At 43.4% G+C, this 16,832-nt stretch overlaps 2 protein-coding genes across 2 annotated transcripts; one reads left to right on the top strand and one right to left on the bottom strand.

Annotated features, from left to right (window-relative positions):
* Positions 1-7,811: 7,811 nt before the first annotated feature.
* On the bottom strand, positions 7,812-14,000 carry HYLS1 (HYLS1 centriolar and ciliogenesis associated). The gene is made up of 3 exons (XM_049779037.1): positions 13,881-14,000; positions 12,353-12,454; positions 7,812-8,873 (listed from the first exon to the last, which is right to left on the bottom strand). The coding sequence occupies exons 2-3, from the start codon at positions 12,364-12,366 to the stop codon at positions 7,955-7,957; spliced, it is 933 nt and encodes a 310-aa protein (XP_049634994.1). The 5' UTR covers positions 12,367-12,454; positions 13,881-14,000; the 3' UTR covers positions 7,812-7,954.
* Positions 13,162-16,832, top strand: PUS3 (pseudouridine synthase 3). Its single transcript, XM_049779036.1, has 4 exons — positions 13,162-13,578; positions 13,674-14,239; positions 16,082-16,272; positions 16,403-16,832. The coding sequence occupies exons 1-4, from the start codon at positions 13,204-13,206 to the stop codon at positions 16,708-16,710; spliced, it is 1,440 nt and encodes a 479-aa protein (XP_049634993.1). The 5' UTR covers positions 13,162-13,203; the 3' UTR covers positions 16,711-16,832.

Genomic DNA, 16,832 nt, shown 5'->3' with positions numbered 1-16,832 from the left:
TGGTTGAGCAACCATCTTGTATGTGTATGTGTGAGGTCTGAGCTCACCCCATAGCAAACGCCAACCCCCAAGAAGGATATTGGAGGTAGGGGGGGGTGCATATAATCTTCCAGGAAGTACTATTTTTTAAAACCTATAATATTAACAACAAAAACATGAGTATGCCCATTTTAAGGATTAAGTACTTCTGTGCTATAATATACATGCAGCCTTAAAAGCAAGAAAGAAAGAACTTGACCAAGAAGTATGACAAAAATGAAAAGTTAGGGCCGGAAAGATAGCATGGAGGTAAGGTGTTTGCCTTACATGTAGAAGGATGGTGGTTCAAATCTTGGCATCCCATATAGTCCCCACGCCTGCCAGGAGCGATTTCTGAGTGTAGAGCCAAGAGTGACCCTGAGCACTGCCAGGTGTGACCCAACCCCCCCCCCAAATGAAGAGATTTAATGAAGACACGGCCCTTGCAATACAACGAGGTTGAGCATGGGTCTCCTTAATGCTCTACAATGGCCATCAAGAATTGGGGACAGTGAGATGGAGCTCTTTGCCTATGGAGGAATGCAAGAGGGTCGGTGACAGTTACTTAAGTCTGAGTGCCAAGGTAAGAAAAGGAACAGCGAGTGCTGGTTTACGCAGGATTCACCTCGACCACCATACAAACACCACATCACAAGTAAAAGAAGGGGCACAAACACAATGGAAACTCTTTCAAATTCTGTCAGGGAGGGGCCGGCTAGGTGGTGCTAGAGGTAAGGTGTCTGCCTTGCAAGGGCTAGCCAAGGAAGGACCGTGGTTCGATCCCCCGGCGTCCCATATGGTCCCCCCAAGCCAGAGGCGATTTCTGAGCGCTTAGCCAGGAGTAACCCCTGAGCATCAAACGGGTGTGGCCCAAAAAAAAAAACAAAAAAAAAAAATTCTGTCAAGGAAGAAAGAATGGATATCCATTTGCATCCATGCTCAGTTTTCTGCTCTAGTTTTCCAGGATTTTCCCTTATCTGTCCTCCTGCTCCTGCCTCACTTTGGAAATCTCAAGCTATATGCCAGCACCACCTACTGCAGTCACCTCCAAATAGAAACATTTGCTCAGTGGCACAGGTTTGATTCTGGGAACCAGGGCGGCAGAATCCTGGTTCTCTGTGCCAATGTTCAATGTATTCAAGATAAGTCAAAAATAAAGTCTTGTTAAGAAAGTGCAATTCTGGGCCTGGAGAGATAGCACAGCGGCGTTTGCCTTTCAAGCAGCCGATCCAGGACCCAAGGTGGTTGGTTCGAATCCCTGTGTCCCATATGGTCCCCCGTGCCTGCCAGGAGCTATTTCTGAGCAGACAGCCAGGAGTAACCCCTGAGCACCGCCGGGTGTGACCCAAAAGCCAAAAAAAAAAAAAAAAAAAAAAAAAAAGTGCAATTCTGGGGCCAGAGAGGGCATTTGCCTTGCATACACAGCCAATGTAGGACAAATGGTGGTTTAAATCCTGGCATCCCAAATGGTCCCCCAGCCTACCAGGAGCAATTGCCAAGAGCAATTAGATAGATAGATAGATAGATAGATAGATAGATAGATAGATAGATAGATAGATAGATAGATATTATACTTAATTAATGAGTCCTAGAGTTGGTGTGGGAGTGGTGAAGCCTTTCCGGGAGGCTCCTGCAGCCTCCCTCTGGTCTGGCAGTTCTGAAGGGTTGCTCACCATCCATCCTCCTACCAACTCTAGGACTCATTCATTTATATCAAGACAATAGAGTCCTCCCTTCCTTGCACCACCGTGCACTCCTGCCCAGGCAGTTCTGCAGGGGCCGAGTCTTCTTCTTCTTTTTCCCCACCCAACGCCAGAAAAAGCAGACAGAATCCTGGCTCCAATCAAGACCTGGGCGTAGCAAGGCCAGAAGCGGCGATAGGAAAAGCGGGTGTATGGGGAGGGAGACGGCCGACGTGGTTGGGTTTTATGGGATGAATTGGAATGCGACGGTGTGAGCAGGACGTAAGAGTTGAAATTTCTCCGCTTATTTCCTACGTGCGTACCTGTGGTCTTTCCACATACCGGCTTACTTTCTTTCATTTCACTTGATATGTATTCTGAGAAAACTGGCTCTCTTGAGGTACCATCTCCCCACTTGGTTGTGAACCGGTATACATACATCCCAGCTTCCAACACTCTCTTCTCTGTCTGTCTGTCTGTCTGTCTGTCTGTCTGTCTGTCTGTCTGTCTCTCTCTCTCTCTCTCACACACACACACACACACACACACACACACACACACACACACACAGAATTTTCTTTTGTTTTTGTTTTTGTGTCACACCCGGCGGCGCTCAGGGGTTACTCCTGGCTCTGTACCCAGAAATCATCACTCCTGGCAGGCACGGGGGACCAGATGGGATGCCCGGATTCGAACCACCGTCTGTCCTGGGTCGGCCCGCTTGCAAGGCAAACGCCCTACTGCTGTGCTGAGTCCAGCCCCACAGAATTTTCTCACTGAAATCACGAACGGAGTTACAAAACACAAACGCTGGATCATGATCTCTCCGTGGTGCTGAAGCAGCACCAGGTTTGTCACTTTGTGGGCGCTGGATTTGTTTCGAAGTTATTGTATTCCTTTCACATGTCAATTGTAATAGCAATCTTCTCTCCTCTCTTCTCTCTTCTCTCTTCTCTCTTCTTCTTCTTCTTCTTCTTCTTCTTCTTCTTCTTCTTCTTCTTCTTCTTCTTCTTCTTCTTCTCCTTCTCCTCCTCCTCCTTCTCCTTCTCCTTCTCCTTCTCCTTCTTCTTCTTCTTCTTCTTCTTCTTCTTCTTCTTCTTCTTCTTCTTCTTCTTCTTCTTCTTCTTCTTCTTCTTCTTCTTCTTCTTCTTCTTCTTCTTCTTCTCTTCTTCTTTTTCTTCTTCTCTTCTCTTCTTTTCTTCTCCTCCTCTCTCCTCTCCTCTTTTTTCTCTCCTTTCTTCTTTCTTCTCTCTCTCCCCTTTGTCTCTCTTCTCCTCTTCTTTTCTTCTTCTTCTTCTTCTTCTTTTCTTCTCTCTCCTCTCCTCTTTTCTTCTTCTCTCTCTCCTCTGTCTCTTTCCTCTTCTCTTCTTTTTTCTTCTCTCTCCTCTCCTCTCCTCTTTTCTTCTTTCTTCTCTTTCCTCTTTCTTCTTTTCTCCTCTTTTCTTCTTTCCTTTCTCCCCTTTGTCTCTCTCCTCTCCTCTTTTCTTCTTCTTCTTCCTTCTCTCTCTCCTCTCCTCTTCTTCATCTTCATCTTCTTTCTTCTCTCTCCTCTGTCTCTCTCTTCTCTTTTCTTCTTTTTTCTTCTCTCTCCTCTCCTCTTTTCTTCTTCTTTCTTCTCCTCCTCCCTCTCCTTCTCCTTCTCCTTCTTCATCTTCTCTCTCTCTCTCTCTCTCTCTCTCTCTCTCTCTCTCTCTCTCTCTCTCGTTGGTGCCTTTTTTTTTTTTTTTACTGACGTAGGTATGAAATCAAGCCACGTTTTCTCGTCTTAGTTTTCCTCTAAGGCTAGCAGACACGTGCAACATTATCTTTTTTTATATTAGTTGAGCAGATCAGAATTTATTCTGGCGCCTCCACAGGCTCTAGAGGTCAGATTCTGTTCGGTCGGAGCTAGGGAAATGATGGTCGCACTGGAGACAGAGATGAGGTTGGCATGGCTTGATTGGTTATGTTTTTTTGGGGTTTTGTTTGTTTGTTTTGTTTTGTTTTATGATGGGGGTCACACCGGCGGCGCTCAGAGGTTCCTCCTGGCTCTGCGCTCAGAAATCGCTTCTGGGGAGCCGGAGAGATAGTATGGAGGTAAGGCGTTTGCCTTTCATGCAGAGGTCATTGGTTCGAATCCCGGCGTCCCATATGGTCCCCCGTGTCTGCCAGGAGCAATTTCTGAGCCTGGAGCCAGGAATAACCCCTGAGCACTGCCGGGTGTGACCCAAAAACCAAAAAAAAAAAAAAAGAAAAGAAAAGAAATCGCTCCTGGCAGGCTCGGAGGACCAGATGGGATGCTGGGAATAGAACCCGGGTTCGTGTCGGGTCTGTAAGGCAAACGCCCTGCCGCTGTGCTATCGCTCTGGCCCCTCTGGTTTGGGTTTTTCCCTCTCCCTCCCCTCTCCCCTCCCCTGGCGCGTAAACTTCATTTCCCACAGAACGAACTACATATCCCATGAGGCCTCGGGCGAGCGCCGGCGACGGAAGATGATGACTTCCGGTCTCGGAGTCAGCGCGCCCGACGACCGGAAGGTAAGGATGGAGTCTTTTTGGAGACTTCTTTTGTGGGTTCCTAGAAAGGGGACTGGACGAACGATCGAATGGTTGGACGGTTCTCTCTCGCTCCCTCCACCTCCTCCCCAGACCTTCATCTTTTCAGGAACGCAGAAAGTGGCCTACGGAACTAGAATTTTAGGACTTTTTTTTTTTGCATTATTTTATTTTGGTTCGTGGACCACAAGGTGATGCTCAGGGGTTACTCCTGGCTCTGCACTCAGAAATCGCTCCTGGCAGGCACAAGGGGGACCCTATGGGATGCTGTATGCAAGCAAGGCAAACTCCCTCCCCGTTTTCTATCGCTTTGGCCCTTCCTGCCCTTCCTGCCCTCCCTCCCCTAGCTCCCCAGTAGGACTTTGGTACTTTTTGGAGCTCCTGACAGCAGTGGAAACCAAGATGAGATTGGCATGGCTTTATTTGTTTTTTTTGTGTGTGTGTGTGTGTGTGTGTGTTTTGCTATTTAATTCTATTTAATTTAATTAGATTTAATTAAACTCATTTAATTCGATTCGAGGGTTCCAGGACCGCAAGGTTTGGTCATAAAGCTAAATATCAGGACCCGAGGGCCATTGGCCACGTTTCTCAAATTACTTTGGAGATACTTTTCCATTGCTCAAGAGAGTCCTAAGATTTTCGAGACGAAACATTGTAAAGTTTCTGGTTGATACTTCTGAATTTTCATGAATTTCCTCCAGGCAGTCAATTGGAGACCTTCTAGGAGGTGATGGTACCTGTGGGTTTGTGTGCATTTTACCTTGAGACATTAAAAAATCTACTGGAGGAAGTGCCTTACTGAGTCAGGAGTCAAGCTCAAGCCTTCCGTTTGCTATAAAACGTCCTCCTCTCCCGCTTATCTTTTGTGGGCCTGTTAGTAAATCGAAGCCAGTGCTGCTGAATGTTAAACTACATGCAGAAGTCGACCTACTGGCGGCCCAGTCTTCGCAAAAGAAGATATAAGGTTTGAACTATGAGTGTAGACTTTAATAATGAACTGAGATCCATATTAAAGAGATATCAGCCAGGGGCTGGAGAGATAGCATGGAGGTAAGGCGTTTGCCTTTCTTGCAGAAGGAGCAGAAGGATGGCGGTTCGAATCCCTGCATCCCATATGGTCCCCCGTGCCTGCCAGGGGTGATTTCTGAGCGTAGAGCTAGGAGTAGCCCCTGAGCACTGCCGGTGTAACCCAAAAACCAAAAAAACAAAACAAAACAAAACAAAAAAAAAAATAGAGAGAGAGAGATATCAGCCAGTGTTTTTGCTTGAATATGGGGTTTAGACTACTTCTTTTCGGGGAGGGGCCCACACTCTGCAAAGCCTAAGTTTAACTCCTGGCCCTTCACACAAGGATTACTTCTAACAAAGCTCTTAATTTTTCTTATGGGGGGAAAACACCTGGCACCAGGCTGTGGAGCCGGTCTAGATGTGTTTTGGAGGAGCTAGCGTAAGATCCGGTGTTTGGAATCAACCCAGTTTTGTACTTCACAAAGCCTGTGTTGTCAGTTGAGCCATCCAACTCCCCACCAACATCCAACACCCCCATCAAACATGATTTTATTTTTCTTTTGTTCCGTTGCTTTTTTGTTTTGGAGCCATATCCAGCGACGCTCTAGTTTACTCCTGGCTCTGCACTCAAAAATTACTTCTGGCAGTGCCCGGAATGCCAGAGACCACATCTGCATCAGCTGTATGCAAGACACCTTACCTGCTTTACTATCTTTCTAAGAAAACAAAACAAACAAAAAAAACCACTTTTTTTTTCCCATATGGTCCCCTGAACCTGGTGGCACACAGGAGTTACTCCTGGCAGGTTCAGGGGACCATATGGGATGCCAGGATTCTTAACAGGGATCCATCCTGTGTTGGCCACGTGCAAGGTAAATGCCTTACCACTGTGCTATCTCTCTGGCCCCCAGAAAAACTATTTTTAAAAATTACTATCTAGGGCCTGGAGAGATAGCACAGCGGCGTTTGCCTTGCCAGCAGCCGATCCAGGACCAAAGGTGGTTGGTTTGAATCCCGGTGTCCTATATGGTCCCCCGTGCCTGCCAGGAGCTATTTCTGAGCAGACAGCCAAGAGTAACCCCTGAGCACCGCCGGGTGTGGCCCAAAAACCAAAAAAAAAAAAAAAAAAAATTACTATCTAGTAATGTGACTAGCCATTTCTGCTTATTTTCCTCTTTGCTCTGTATGTGTGTATTTCTGAACTTGTTCTCTATGATTTGTATATTTTCCATAACCATCCCAAAATTCACTACTACTGATAATCTGACGTCTTATCACTCCACTAGTATGGAGCAGATTGCAGTGATACGTAAATATTGGGTGGAGAGGAGAGGAAATTTGTCACAGTCAAAGCCATTTTTCTTTGAGGAAGGATTTTTAGTAAAAATGCTAAAAACTGAGCAATTCCATATTTTAATTAGAACCACTAGAAGGAAACATCTGATTAAAGGTGAGGGAAACTCATACTTTGTATTGTAACCAAATAGGCATGTGGCCCATTTAGGTTTATGTCTACATCTGACTCCAGAGAGTAGTTTGAAGTACAAATACTATACAAAGTAGGTATCGCTTTCAAGTGGAAGGTAAGAGCTCAGGAGATAGTGCAGTGGCTAAGATACTGACTGCATCATGATCTGTATGTGCCTGACCCAGTTTTGATTCTCGGCATCCCATATGGTCCCTGGGAGCACCACTAGTAATAACTGCCAAGTGCAGAGCACCCAGGAGTAATACCTGAGTGTTGCCAGTGTGACCCCCCAAACTAGAATGAATAGAAGGCATGATTTCTTACAAAGTCATGATGGGAAAATATTTATAAAGCACGTTATCCACAAATAGAGTGCAATACCTTGTTAAAATAATTCTTAAAGAGGGCTGGAATAGTACAGCAGGTATATTTAGCCTTGCAAATGGGCAACCTGGGTTCAATCCTCAGCACCCCATATGATAGCCTGAGCACCATTAGGAGTGATCTCTGAACATAGAGCCAACCCTCAGCCATCTGCAAAGTGCCTTACCTATTGTACTGTCATCTCTCCTGCCTCCAGATTTATGTGTGTTTTTTTTATCCTTTGGTTTTCATTATTTGGCGATAGAATATAAAGGATGTAATTGGAAGTAAAAATAAGGTCAAGTACATGAATATCTAAAATCCCTTAATAAATATGCTTAACACTCAGCAATTTTTAAAACAGTCGGGGGCAGAGCAATAGAATGCTGGTAAGGCATTTGCCTTGCACATGGCTGACCCAGTTTAGATCCTCAGAATCCCATATGGTACCCCAAGCCTGCCAGGAATGATTTCTGAGTGCAGAGCCAGGAGTAACCTGAGTGCTGCCGGGTGTCATCCCAAAACATTAACAGAATCACTAATAAAAACAGCAAATCACATTGGCCAAGGGTAAAAAGATTATGGAACAACAATCCTTCTTATTAATCAAGTCTGCTTTTCTTCTTTGGGCATCACTTCTCTTGCAGTTGTTGGGTATGAATGTGGCAATTTGATAGTTCAGTGGTGTCGGATATCCACATAATATATAATTAGGGAAAAAAACAAGTATGTGTGAAATTCTTACTCTACAAGTCCTGAAGTTTATTATTTGAATAAACAAGTCTATTTCCTGAAATTTTTAAATAGTGAAATACAAAGAATCAGTTTACCCAAGCCAGCCCGTAGAATGAACAGGTAGAAAAGACTTAGAAAAAAAGAAGACTTAGGAAGGAGAAAAGGAGAAGGGCAGCTTCCTGGGCATGATACCATTTGCAAGGTCACAACGAATACCCCAGCGAAGCGCAGATCTTTTCTTCTCAGTCGGTACCTGGTAATTGTTTGGAACATATATGTGCTGAGGCTTAGATTGGGGTTCTCGATAAAGCATCTGCTCTCGGACACCCCAACGCAGCTCCTTTCTGTGATCTTCACCAGGTAACCTCATGGAGTCCCATTCCCGTTTGTACTCAAAATAGCGGGCTACCCGGTCTACCTTGCCCCGGTTTTGGCTTAACTGATCCAGTCTCGGGAGAATAACGGACTTGGGTCGGCTGGCAACAATCAGGTCTTGTTCATAAGCTGGAGAGGGCATTCCTTTCCGTAGATCGTGAAGGAACTGGTCTTGAGAAATTTCTTGGTATTCATGTGGCAGACTGAATTTTTCTGACTCATCAGCTGAGGATTCTGTATCTTCCTGGGACTGCAGATTCATCAGCCTTTCTCTTAAGTCCCAGAGATCACCTCCACTTTCTGTACCTGTCTCTGATTCACTGTAAACAGACTCGTCTGTTACTAGGACTTCCCCATCTGGCTGCCTCCGCAGAACCTTTCTCTTCATCACTGGCTTGCGGAGTCGCTGGGAGGCCTCTGAGCCCATTTCTGGAGTGAGGTTATTTTCAATACGTGAGTACTGCATTTGCACAGGAAGTCTGGATCTATTTCCTGGGGCGACTGAAGCTTTACTGTAGGGATCATATTGGACAGAACGAGCTTCTCTCCTAACATCTCCCTCACCCTGCCTTGCACAGATACGGGTAAAAGCTGTAGCAGCTGCTAACATTTGTTCCTCTAGATCCATTTTGTTCCATTTTTCTCTATCATGTCCTATGAGTTCTTCCATTGCATCCCCTACACTGTAGGACCTGTAAGAGAAAACACTGGTCAGTTTTCGAGTCCAATTCCAGCTCTATATTGTTCATTCCTTCTGTCTGTGACAAATAAAAAATGACTAGACAACTATAAATATATATATATATAATACACACACACACACACATATATATATATATATATATATATATTTTTTTTTTTTTTAGTAAAATATAGACCAGAGGGGCTGTAGTAGGTAGGTAGGGTGTTCACCTTACATGTGGCTGACCCAGGTTCGATCCCCAGCATCCCAGGTGGTCCCCCAAAACTCCTAGGAGTGATTTCTGAGTGCAGAGCCAGAAGTAATGCCTGAGTGTCACCAGGTATGGCCTAATCCTTCCCCCCAAAAGCATCAGTATAGGACAGTGTGTAAACAGTTAAGTCAGCTCTAGGAGTCCATTACCTGCTTTCATTTTCAGATTCTATATTCCTGCTTTCTACTGCCTAGTAGTTCTTGCCACATTTAGTAGCTCTCGGGAGAGGGAAAGCGCATTCTGGCAGTAAGTTTCAGACTGTGTGGGCTCATGGTACTTCCTAGTTATGCAGCTGAAACCAAAGGGGCATTTTATGTATCCAGGGAGGTTCTATGTGGGTAACATTTATTCATTCACATAAGTGTTCACAAACTGTGTGACAGGTACTCTTAACTCCTCTTCACTGAGATGTACAAGCAGGCAAAATAAAAGGTTAGGGATACCAGGGATCAAACTTGGGTTGACCTTGTGCAAGGCAGGCACCCTACCATCTGTAATATCTTCTCCAGCCTCATAAAGACTTAACCTAGAGGCTGGAGAGATAGCATAAAGGTAGAGTGTTTGCCTTGCATGCAGATGGACGGTGGTTCAAATCCCGGCATCCCATATGGTCCCCTGAGCCTGCCAGGAGCGATTTCTGAGCACAGACCCAGGAGAAACCCCTGAGAGCTGCCAGGTGTGACCCAAAAGAAAACAAGACTTAACCTAAAGCAATTTAACATTAGTATTTGCTCTCATACCCACAACAAACTATATATGTATGCAAACACTTTATATTTAAGTAATTTTTCATTTAAAGTTGTTTAGCAAAATCTGTTTATCTCAATACACTGTCACTAATTTTTAGTACCTGTTCAACTAGTCAGATAACCAACCCCATTCTTGTTTTCAAGTTGAAGCTAAGATAATTTATTCTCCTGCCCATTATGCATGTGTCTTTCTTTAAAATACTGTATTGGGACCAAAGCAGTGGCGCAAGCGATAAGGTGTCTGCCTTGCGTACACAAACCTAGGATTGACCGTGGTTCAGTCTCCTGGCATCCCATATGGTCCAAGCCAGGGCAATTCTGAGCACACAGCCAGGAGTAACTCGAGCGTCACCGGGTGTGGCCCAAAAACCAAAAAACAAAACTATTTTGTGGGGCCGGAGAGATAGCACAGCAGTAGGGCGTTTGCCTTGCACGCAGTCAACCTGGGTTCTATCCCAGCATCCCATATGGTCCCCCAAGAAATTGCCAGGGCAATTTCTGAGCTCAGAGCCAGGAATAACCTCTGAGCACCACTGCATGTGGCCCAATGGCAAACAAAACAAAACAAAAAACTATATTATTACTTGCACATGAAGTTTTACTGTAGATTGCCATTCCCTTTTTTTTTTTTTTTTTTTTTTTTTGTGGCTTTTGGGTCACACCTGGCAGTGCTCAGGGGTTACTCTGGCTCCATGCTCAGAAATTGCTCCTGGCAGGCACAGGGGACCATATGGGACGCCGGGATTCCAATCGATGACCTTCTGCATGAAAGGCAAATGCCTTACCTCCATGCTATCTCTCCGGCCCCGCCATTCCCATTTTTAACTTAAAATGCAGTTTGTTATAGTAATTTTCTGTATTAATTAAACTATGATAAAGGAGCATATTATACAACTCTTCTGAACCTTAAAGATTATCTCAGTAACCTATCTGTCAGAATGAGCAAGCCTATTTCATTCAGATTCCTTATTAACCCACAGAATCAGGCCAGAGAGTTAGCACAGTGATAGGGTGTTTGCCTTGCACACAGCTGACCCAGGATGGACAGTGGTTCAAATCCTCGTATCCCATACGGTCCCCATGCCTGCCAGGAGTGATTTCTGAGCGCAGAGCCAGGAGTAACCCCTGAGCACCATGGCGTGTTACCCAAAAACAAAACAAAACAAAACCAACAGAATTAAAAACAAACCAAAAAACTGTATGGATAAGACATAATCTAGCCAATCTGATTGATAATTTCAGTGTATATCCTATTGTTAAAATTTAATGTTATATATATTGAATGGAATGTCTTATTTTTAGATACCTGCACCAACATATGTATGTGTTAAATATCCATAAATGAGAGATGAATCAAAAGTTACAATTTTGTGTATCCACTTTTGATACTGAATATATTCCCAATGAAGAGACAGGGTTTTGATAAGGTGCTTGCCTTGCAAAAAAAAAAAAACAAAAACACAAAAAGATTGAATTATGAAACACTTGAAAGTGAATTTGATCTCTTTATTGGTTGGCTGGTTTGGGGGCCGCACCTGGCAGTGCTCAGGGGTTACTCTGGCTCTGCATTCAGAAATCCTAGCAGGCTCAGGGGACCACATGGGATACTGGAGATTGAACTGGGGTCTGTCCCAAGTCAACTGAATGCAAGGCAAATGTGCTATTGCTTTGGCAATACCGTAAGTTTGCCTCTTTAGTTTGGAACTTGCCTTCTGCCTTAATTTTGTGGATAAACATTTTTATTTTTATGTAGTTATATATTTTTCTTTTGTTTTGTTTTTGGGCCACACCCAGCGGCATTCAGTGGTGACTCCTGGCTATCTGCTCAGAAATCGCTCCTGGCAGGCATGTGGACCATATGGGATGCTGGGATTTGAACCACCTTTGGTCCTGAGTCGGCTGCTTGCAAGCAAACGCGTTATTGCTATGCTATCGCTCCGGCCCTATTTTCTATATTTTCTGGCTACAGTGCCTCACTTAGGACATTCCTTTTCCCGTTCCAAAATTTTAAAAGAATGTGGCCCACCCAGATTTGAACACATCACCCCATGGGAATACCCGGATTCCCACCAGAATAATCCCTGAGCTATGCCAGATGCAGGTATGGCCCAAAAAGAAAAAGAGAAATTTATTCAATGTTTTCTTCTTCTGGTTTTAATAATTACATTTAAACATTTCATCTGCTATAGGTAAAGTGGAAAGGGGGAGGAAGACTCAATCAGCTATTAAGTTGAGAGCCTTAGAGCACTGTGTAGATGATCATCCCTAAGAATTAATTATTATGGATTATGAAAACCATTATGGATTGTTTTCCACTGTTCCAAGTTTATCAACATACTACTAACCTCCATTATTGAAAAATAGCAGGAATTTTAGCACTGACATCTAAATGACCTCATCTAGACTAAGTGTGGAGGATCTTTCATCAATGTAGATGGATTTTTTTTTAAGGATCACAATGTTAATTACCTTCTTTCTGCCATCAGAAACTGTTTATGTGGAAGTCTTGTGTCCGGGTTCTACTTCCAATATGAAGTTATCAGTGACAACTTTCTTCAGTCAGGCTAGCCTCTGTAAATAGAATCAAATATTAATAGTATATATGCCACAGATTTTGCTTAAAACATTGTAAAGTATCAGAAGCTCAAGAGTGGACAAATATGTTTCATATGGAAAGATTTCATGGTGGTGGAGGGTTGGAAAAAAAAAGATTTCATGGGGGCAGGAGATAGCTCAGATTTTTGCTAAAACACATGCCTTGTATCCATGAGACCCTGGGTTTCATACCTAGCTCTACACAGCCCCCTGAGCCCTGCTGGGGATACAGCCTTAGTGACCTCCAGCACTGTTTGCCTCAATTCTAATTACTCAAAAAAAAAAAAAAAAAAATCCATAGCAGTACTTGCTGAAGGGACTAGGAATAAGGTAAAGGGCTGGAGTATATGTCTGGTTTAATCCTTAGCACGACTTTCTCACACTTTTATGATCCCCACAAAACCAAAAGTGCTTACTGGAGTTTTTTCGTTGTTGGTGTTTTTTTGTTTTTTTGTTTTTTTTTCTTCCTTTAAGCTGACCAGGAAGGATGGGAGAAAGGAAAGGACAAGGAGATATTCAGTCCAAAATAAAGTAAATGCTTTTTGTATCTGGGCAGAAGCCAAAGTCCTTTAGCATTAAACCAAGTATTAAATACTATTTGGACACAATGGAATAATATTGATATCACTAAAAAAAAAAATTCCATCAGCTTTTTAAAATCTTTCTACTGTCTTTTTAGGTAGAGCCGATCTAGAAGACTACTTTACACCTGTGGTTGTGTTACTATGGCTGAAAATGACATAGACAGAACCCATACTGAGAAACTCCAAAAAAGAATTCAAGAACTGGAACAGGAGGTAGAAAGACTTAAAAGAGAACAAGCCAGTAACAAAGACTCAAAGGTTAGAGAAAGTTTTTCAAGAACTGGAAAAGCCAAGCGTGCATTTGATTTCAGTGCTTATGGTCGGAGGCATATAGCCCTAAAAATCGCCTATCTGGGCTGGGGGTACCATGGCTTTGCCAGTCAGGAAAATACAAGCAATACCATTGAAGAGAAGCTATTTGAGGCTCTAACCAAGACCCGACTTGTTGAAAGCAGACAGACCTCCAACTATCACCGGTGTGGACGAACAGACAAAGGCGTTAGTGCCTTTGGGCAGGTAAGGATCAGTAACCAGGTTTTCCACACAGGGAGTACACTAGGTGTACAGATTTGGATCATTACATTTCTAAAACATGGTCTCTATTTCCACAGGTAATTTCTCTTGACCTTCGTTCTCACTTTCCACAGAGCAGGGATACAGAGAATTCTAATCTGAAAGATGAAGTCAGTGATGCTGCTAAAGAGATCCGCTATACCCACATTCTCAACCGGGTGCTCCCTCCAGACATCTGGGTACTAGCCTGGGCCCCTGTAGACCCAAGTTTCAGTGCTAGATTCAGCTGTCTTGAGCGGACTTACCGCTATTTTTTCCCACGTGCTGATTTAGACATTGGAACCATGAATTGTGCTGCTCAGAAGTATGTTGGCACACACGATTTTAGAAACTTGTGTAAGATGGATGTAGCCAATGGAGTGATAAATTTTCAGAGGACTATTCTGTCTGCTCAAGTTCAGCTCCTAGGCCACAGCCTGGGTGATGAGATACAGCAAGAACCTTTCCAGATATGTCAGTTTGAAGTGATTGGCCAGGCATTCCTTTATCATCAAGTCCGCTGTATGATGGCTATTCTCTTTCTGATTGGCCAAGGATTGGAGAAGCCAGACATTATTGATGAGCTGCTGAATATAAGAAAAAATCCCCAGAAACCTCAATACAGGTAAGTTTTAAAAAAGGGGGGGGGAGGGGGCAAAATCAAACCAAAAGTTAATTCTAAGTTATTACCCTTAGAATTTTTTTAATATATTCTATAATGACTAGTGAAATACACATTTCTTCCTCTCTCCACAACTATTTAAGTAACTAACAGTGATTCTCATGAAACTTTACATCTAGTTTGTAGAGTGTTAAGAACATTCGCCTTGTAAATAGAGCCATTTGGTGCCAAGTATGACCCTTGAGGTTCTGCTCGGATCCACTATGGCCACAAGTTATTTCTGGTTGTCTTGCTGCCATGCGTGTATCCTTATCACAAACAGATGTGACAACAAGTGTAACCACTGCAAATAAACACAAAAGATCATATGTTCCTCATTCAGAATGCAAACCTCAAGGCCAGACAAATAAATATAGCAGATAAGGTGGTACCTTGCATGCAGCCAACTGGATTCTATCCTAGCACTGTCTGTGGTCCCCTGAGCAACATCAAACCTGTTACCTGAGCAATACCAGGTGTGGCCCCAAAACCAAACAAACAAAAGAATGCAAACCTCAGTAAGTCACAAGCAGGCTTATGTGCAATCACATACCAACAACAGTAAAGGGAATAGCAAGGAAGGAAATTTAAAAACATAGTGAGTTTCTCAATTTTCTTTTCTCATTGTTCATTCCACAAGGAAAGAAAACGAGTGTTGGACTAAGTCTCTTAAAAATAGATCTCTTTCCCCTTTTTGGGGGGTAGGGGGAAGGCCACACCTGGCAGTGCTCAGGGGTTACTCCTGGCAGGCTTGGGATGCAGGGATTGAACCCAGGCCTGTCCTGGGTCAGCCACTTGTAAGACAAATGTCCTACCTTGGTGCTATCATTCAGGCACCCATAACATTCATTTTTATAACCGTCCCCAGAAATTGCATTGTGGTTCTGGTGAATTTAAAGAGGGAACAAATTATTCATAGTAAATCTTGTCTTTCTTGTATTACAGAAGTTGTGCCCTTTAGGTTTTTACTAGTTTACGATTTTTCAAGTAGTGGGAAAGGCAGAAAGTCATTTTCTGAGAGAAGAATGACATCAGATGGAACAAATAATTCATTCCATACAAAATAGACCACAAGAAAAACATCAACAGATGGCCTTCTTTTCCTTTTTGGTTTTGGTGCCACACCTGGCGGGACCATATGTAGTGCCAACATCAAGTGGGGGTTGGCCACCAATACGGCAAGTAACCTTAAAGAGCACCTACCTCTGTACTCTCTCCTGTCCCTGGCTTGCTTTCTATAACAATACAGTAAAGCCAAGTGAGCTCATTTTAGGTGACTTGTTATTCTAAAGTAGAAACTCTTGCATGGCTTCCAACTAGGTTAGAGATGGTCCATGTATCTCTTTAGCTAACATACTCAATATTGACAAAATATTTTTAAAGAACTGTTAATTATGGTTTTTTTATCCTTTTGGTTTTGGGCCATAACTGGCAATGTTCAGGGGTTACCTTTTTTGTTTGTTTTGTTTTGTTTTTGGGTCACACCTGGTGACACTCAGGGGGTTCTCCTGGCTAGGGGCTCAGAAATTGCTCCTGGCTTGAGGGGCCTATGGGACACCGGGGGATCAAACTGAGGTCAGTCCTAGGTCAGTCACATGCAAGGCCAATGCTCTACCACTGCACCACCGCCCCAGCCCCTTAGGGGTTACTTTCTGACTCTACTCAGGAATCACTCCTGGTAGGCTTGGGACCAAATGAGATGCCAGGGATCAAACCTGGGTCAGTCACGTACAAGGCAAACGCCTTACCCATTGTACTATTGCTCCAGCCCTGGTATGACTTCTTATATTGTTCTTATCTTTATAGTATGGCTGTAGAATTCCCTCTAGTCTTATATGACTGTAAGTTTGAAAACATCAAGTGGATCTATGACCAGGAGGTTCAGGAGTTCAATGTTACCCACCTACAACAACTATGGGCCAGTCACGCTGTTAAAACTCACATGTTGTACAGTATGCTACAAGGACTGGAGTCGGTTGCAGTATCCTGTGGGACAGGTATGACAAGGAAATCAAGAGTAAAACTAGAGGCCAGAACTAACATTATATAAAGTTCAGTTTGGGGATTTTTTTTTTTAAGTTTGGTGGTAATTCTGTCAGGGTAAAGTAATGATTGTGTATGTTACAGGACCAAAGATGGACGGAGAAGTAGAATGGAGAAGTATTACACCCCCTGTCATAAAACAGACCAGTGCATTTGTAGAAGGAGTGAAAATGCGCACATACAAACCCCTAATGGAGCGTCCTAAATGCCAAGGATTAGAATCCCGGATCCAGCATTTTGTACAAAGGGGGCGTATAGAGCACCCACATTTATTTTATGAAGAGGCAAAAGCCAAGAGGGACTGCGAAGAGACTCTAGGGGAAGAAAATACAATTTTGGAGAAACCAACAAAAAGAGCCTGTGTTGAAACAGAAGTTAAAAGCATCAGTTAATCACAGAGAATTCACTAGCAGGCAACTGCTAGTGGTAGAGAGCTACAGACATTTTTTTCTATTTCGGTAATTTAGATAAATTCTGTATCTAAATAAAGACATTTAGAGAATTTCTTAAACAA

Source organism: Suncus etruscus, chromosome 8, assembly GCF_024139225.1.
Source record: "Suncus etruscus isolate mSunEtr1 chromosome 8, mSunEtr1.pri.cur, whole genome shotgun sequence".
Classification (NCBI taxonomy): Eukaryota; Metazoa; Chordata; class Mammalia; order Eulipotyphla; family Soricidae; genus Suncus; species Suncus etruscus.
This window is presented reverse-complemented; position numbering and strand designations above follow the sequence as displayed.

Bases quoted from the DNA above. Each gene is read 5' to 3' on its own strand.
- PUS3 (XM_049779036.1), top strand. From the start codon at position 13,204: ATGGCTGAAAATGACATAGACAGAACCCATACTGAGAAACTCCAAAAA. The intron at 13,579-13,673 runs GTAAGGATCAGT...CTATTTCCACAG, and splicing joins GCGTTAGTGCCTTTGGGCAG to GTAATTTCTCTTGACCTTCG. The intron at 14,240-16,081 runs GTAAGTTTTAAA...TTATCTTTATAG, and splicing joins CCCCAGAAACCTCAATACAG to TATGGCTGTAGAATTCCCTC.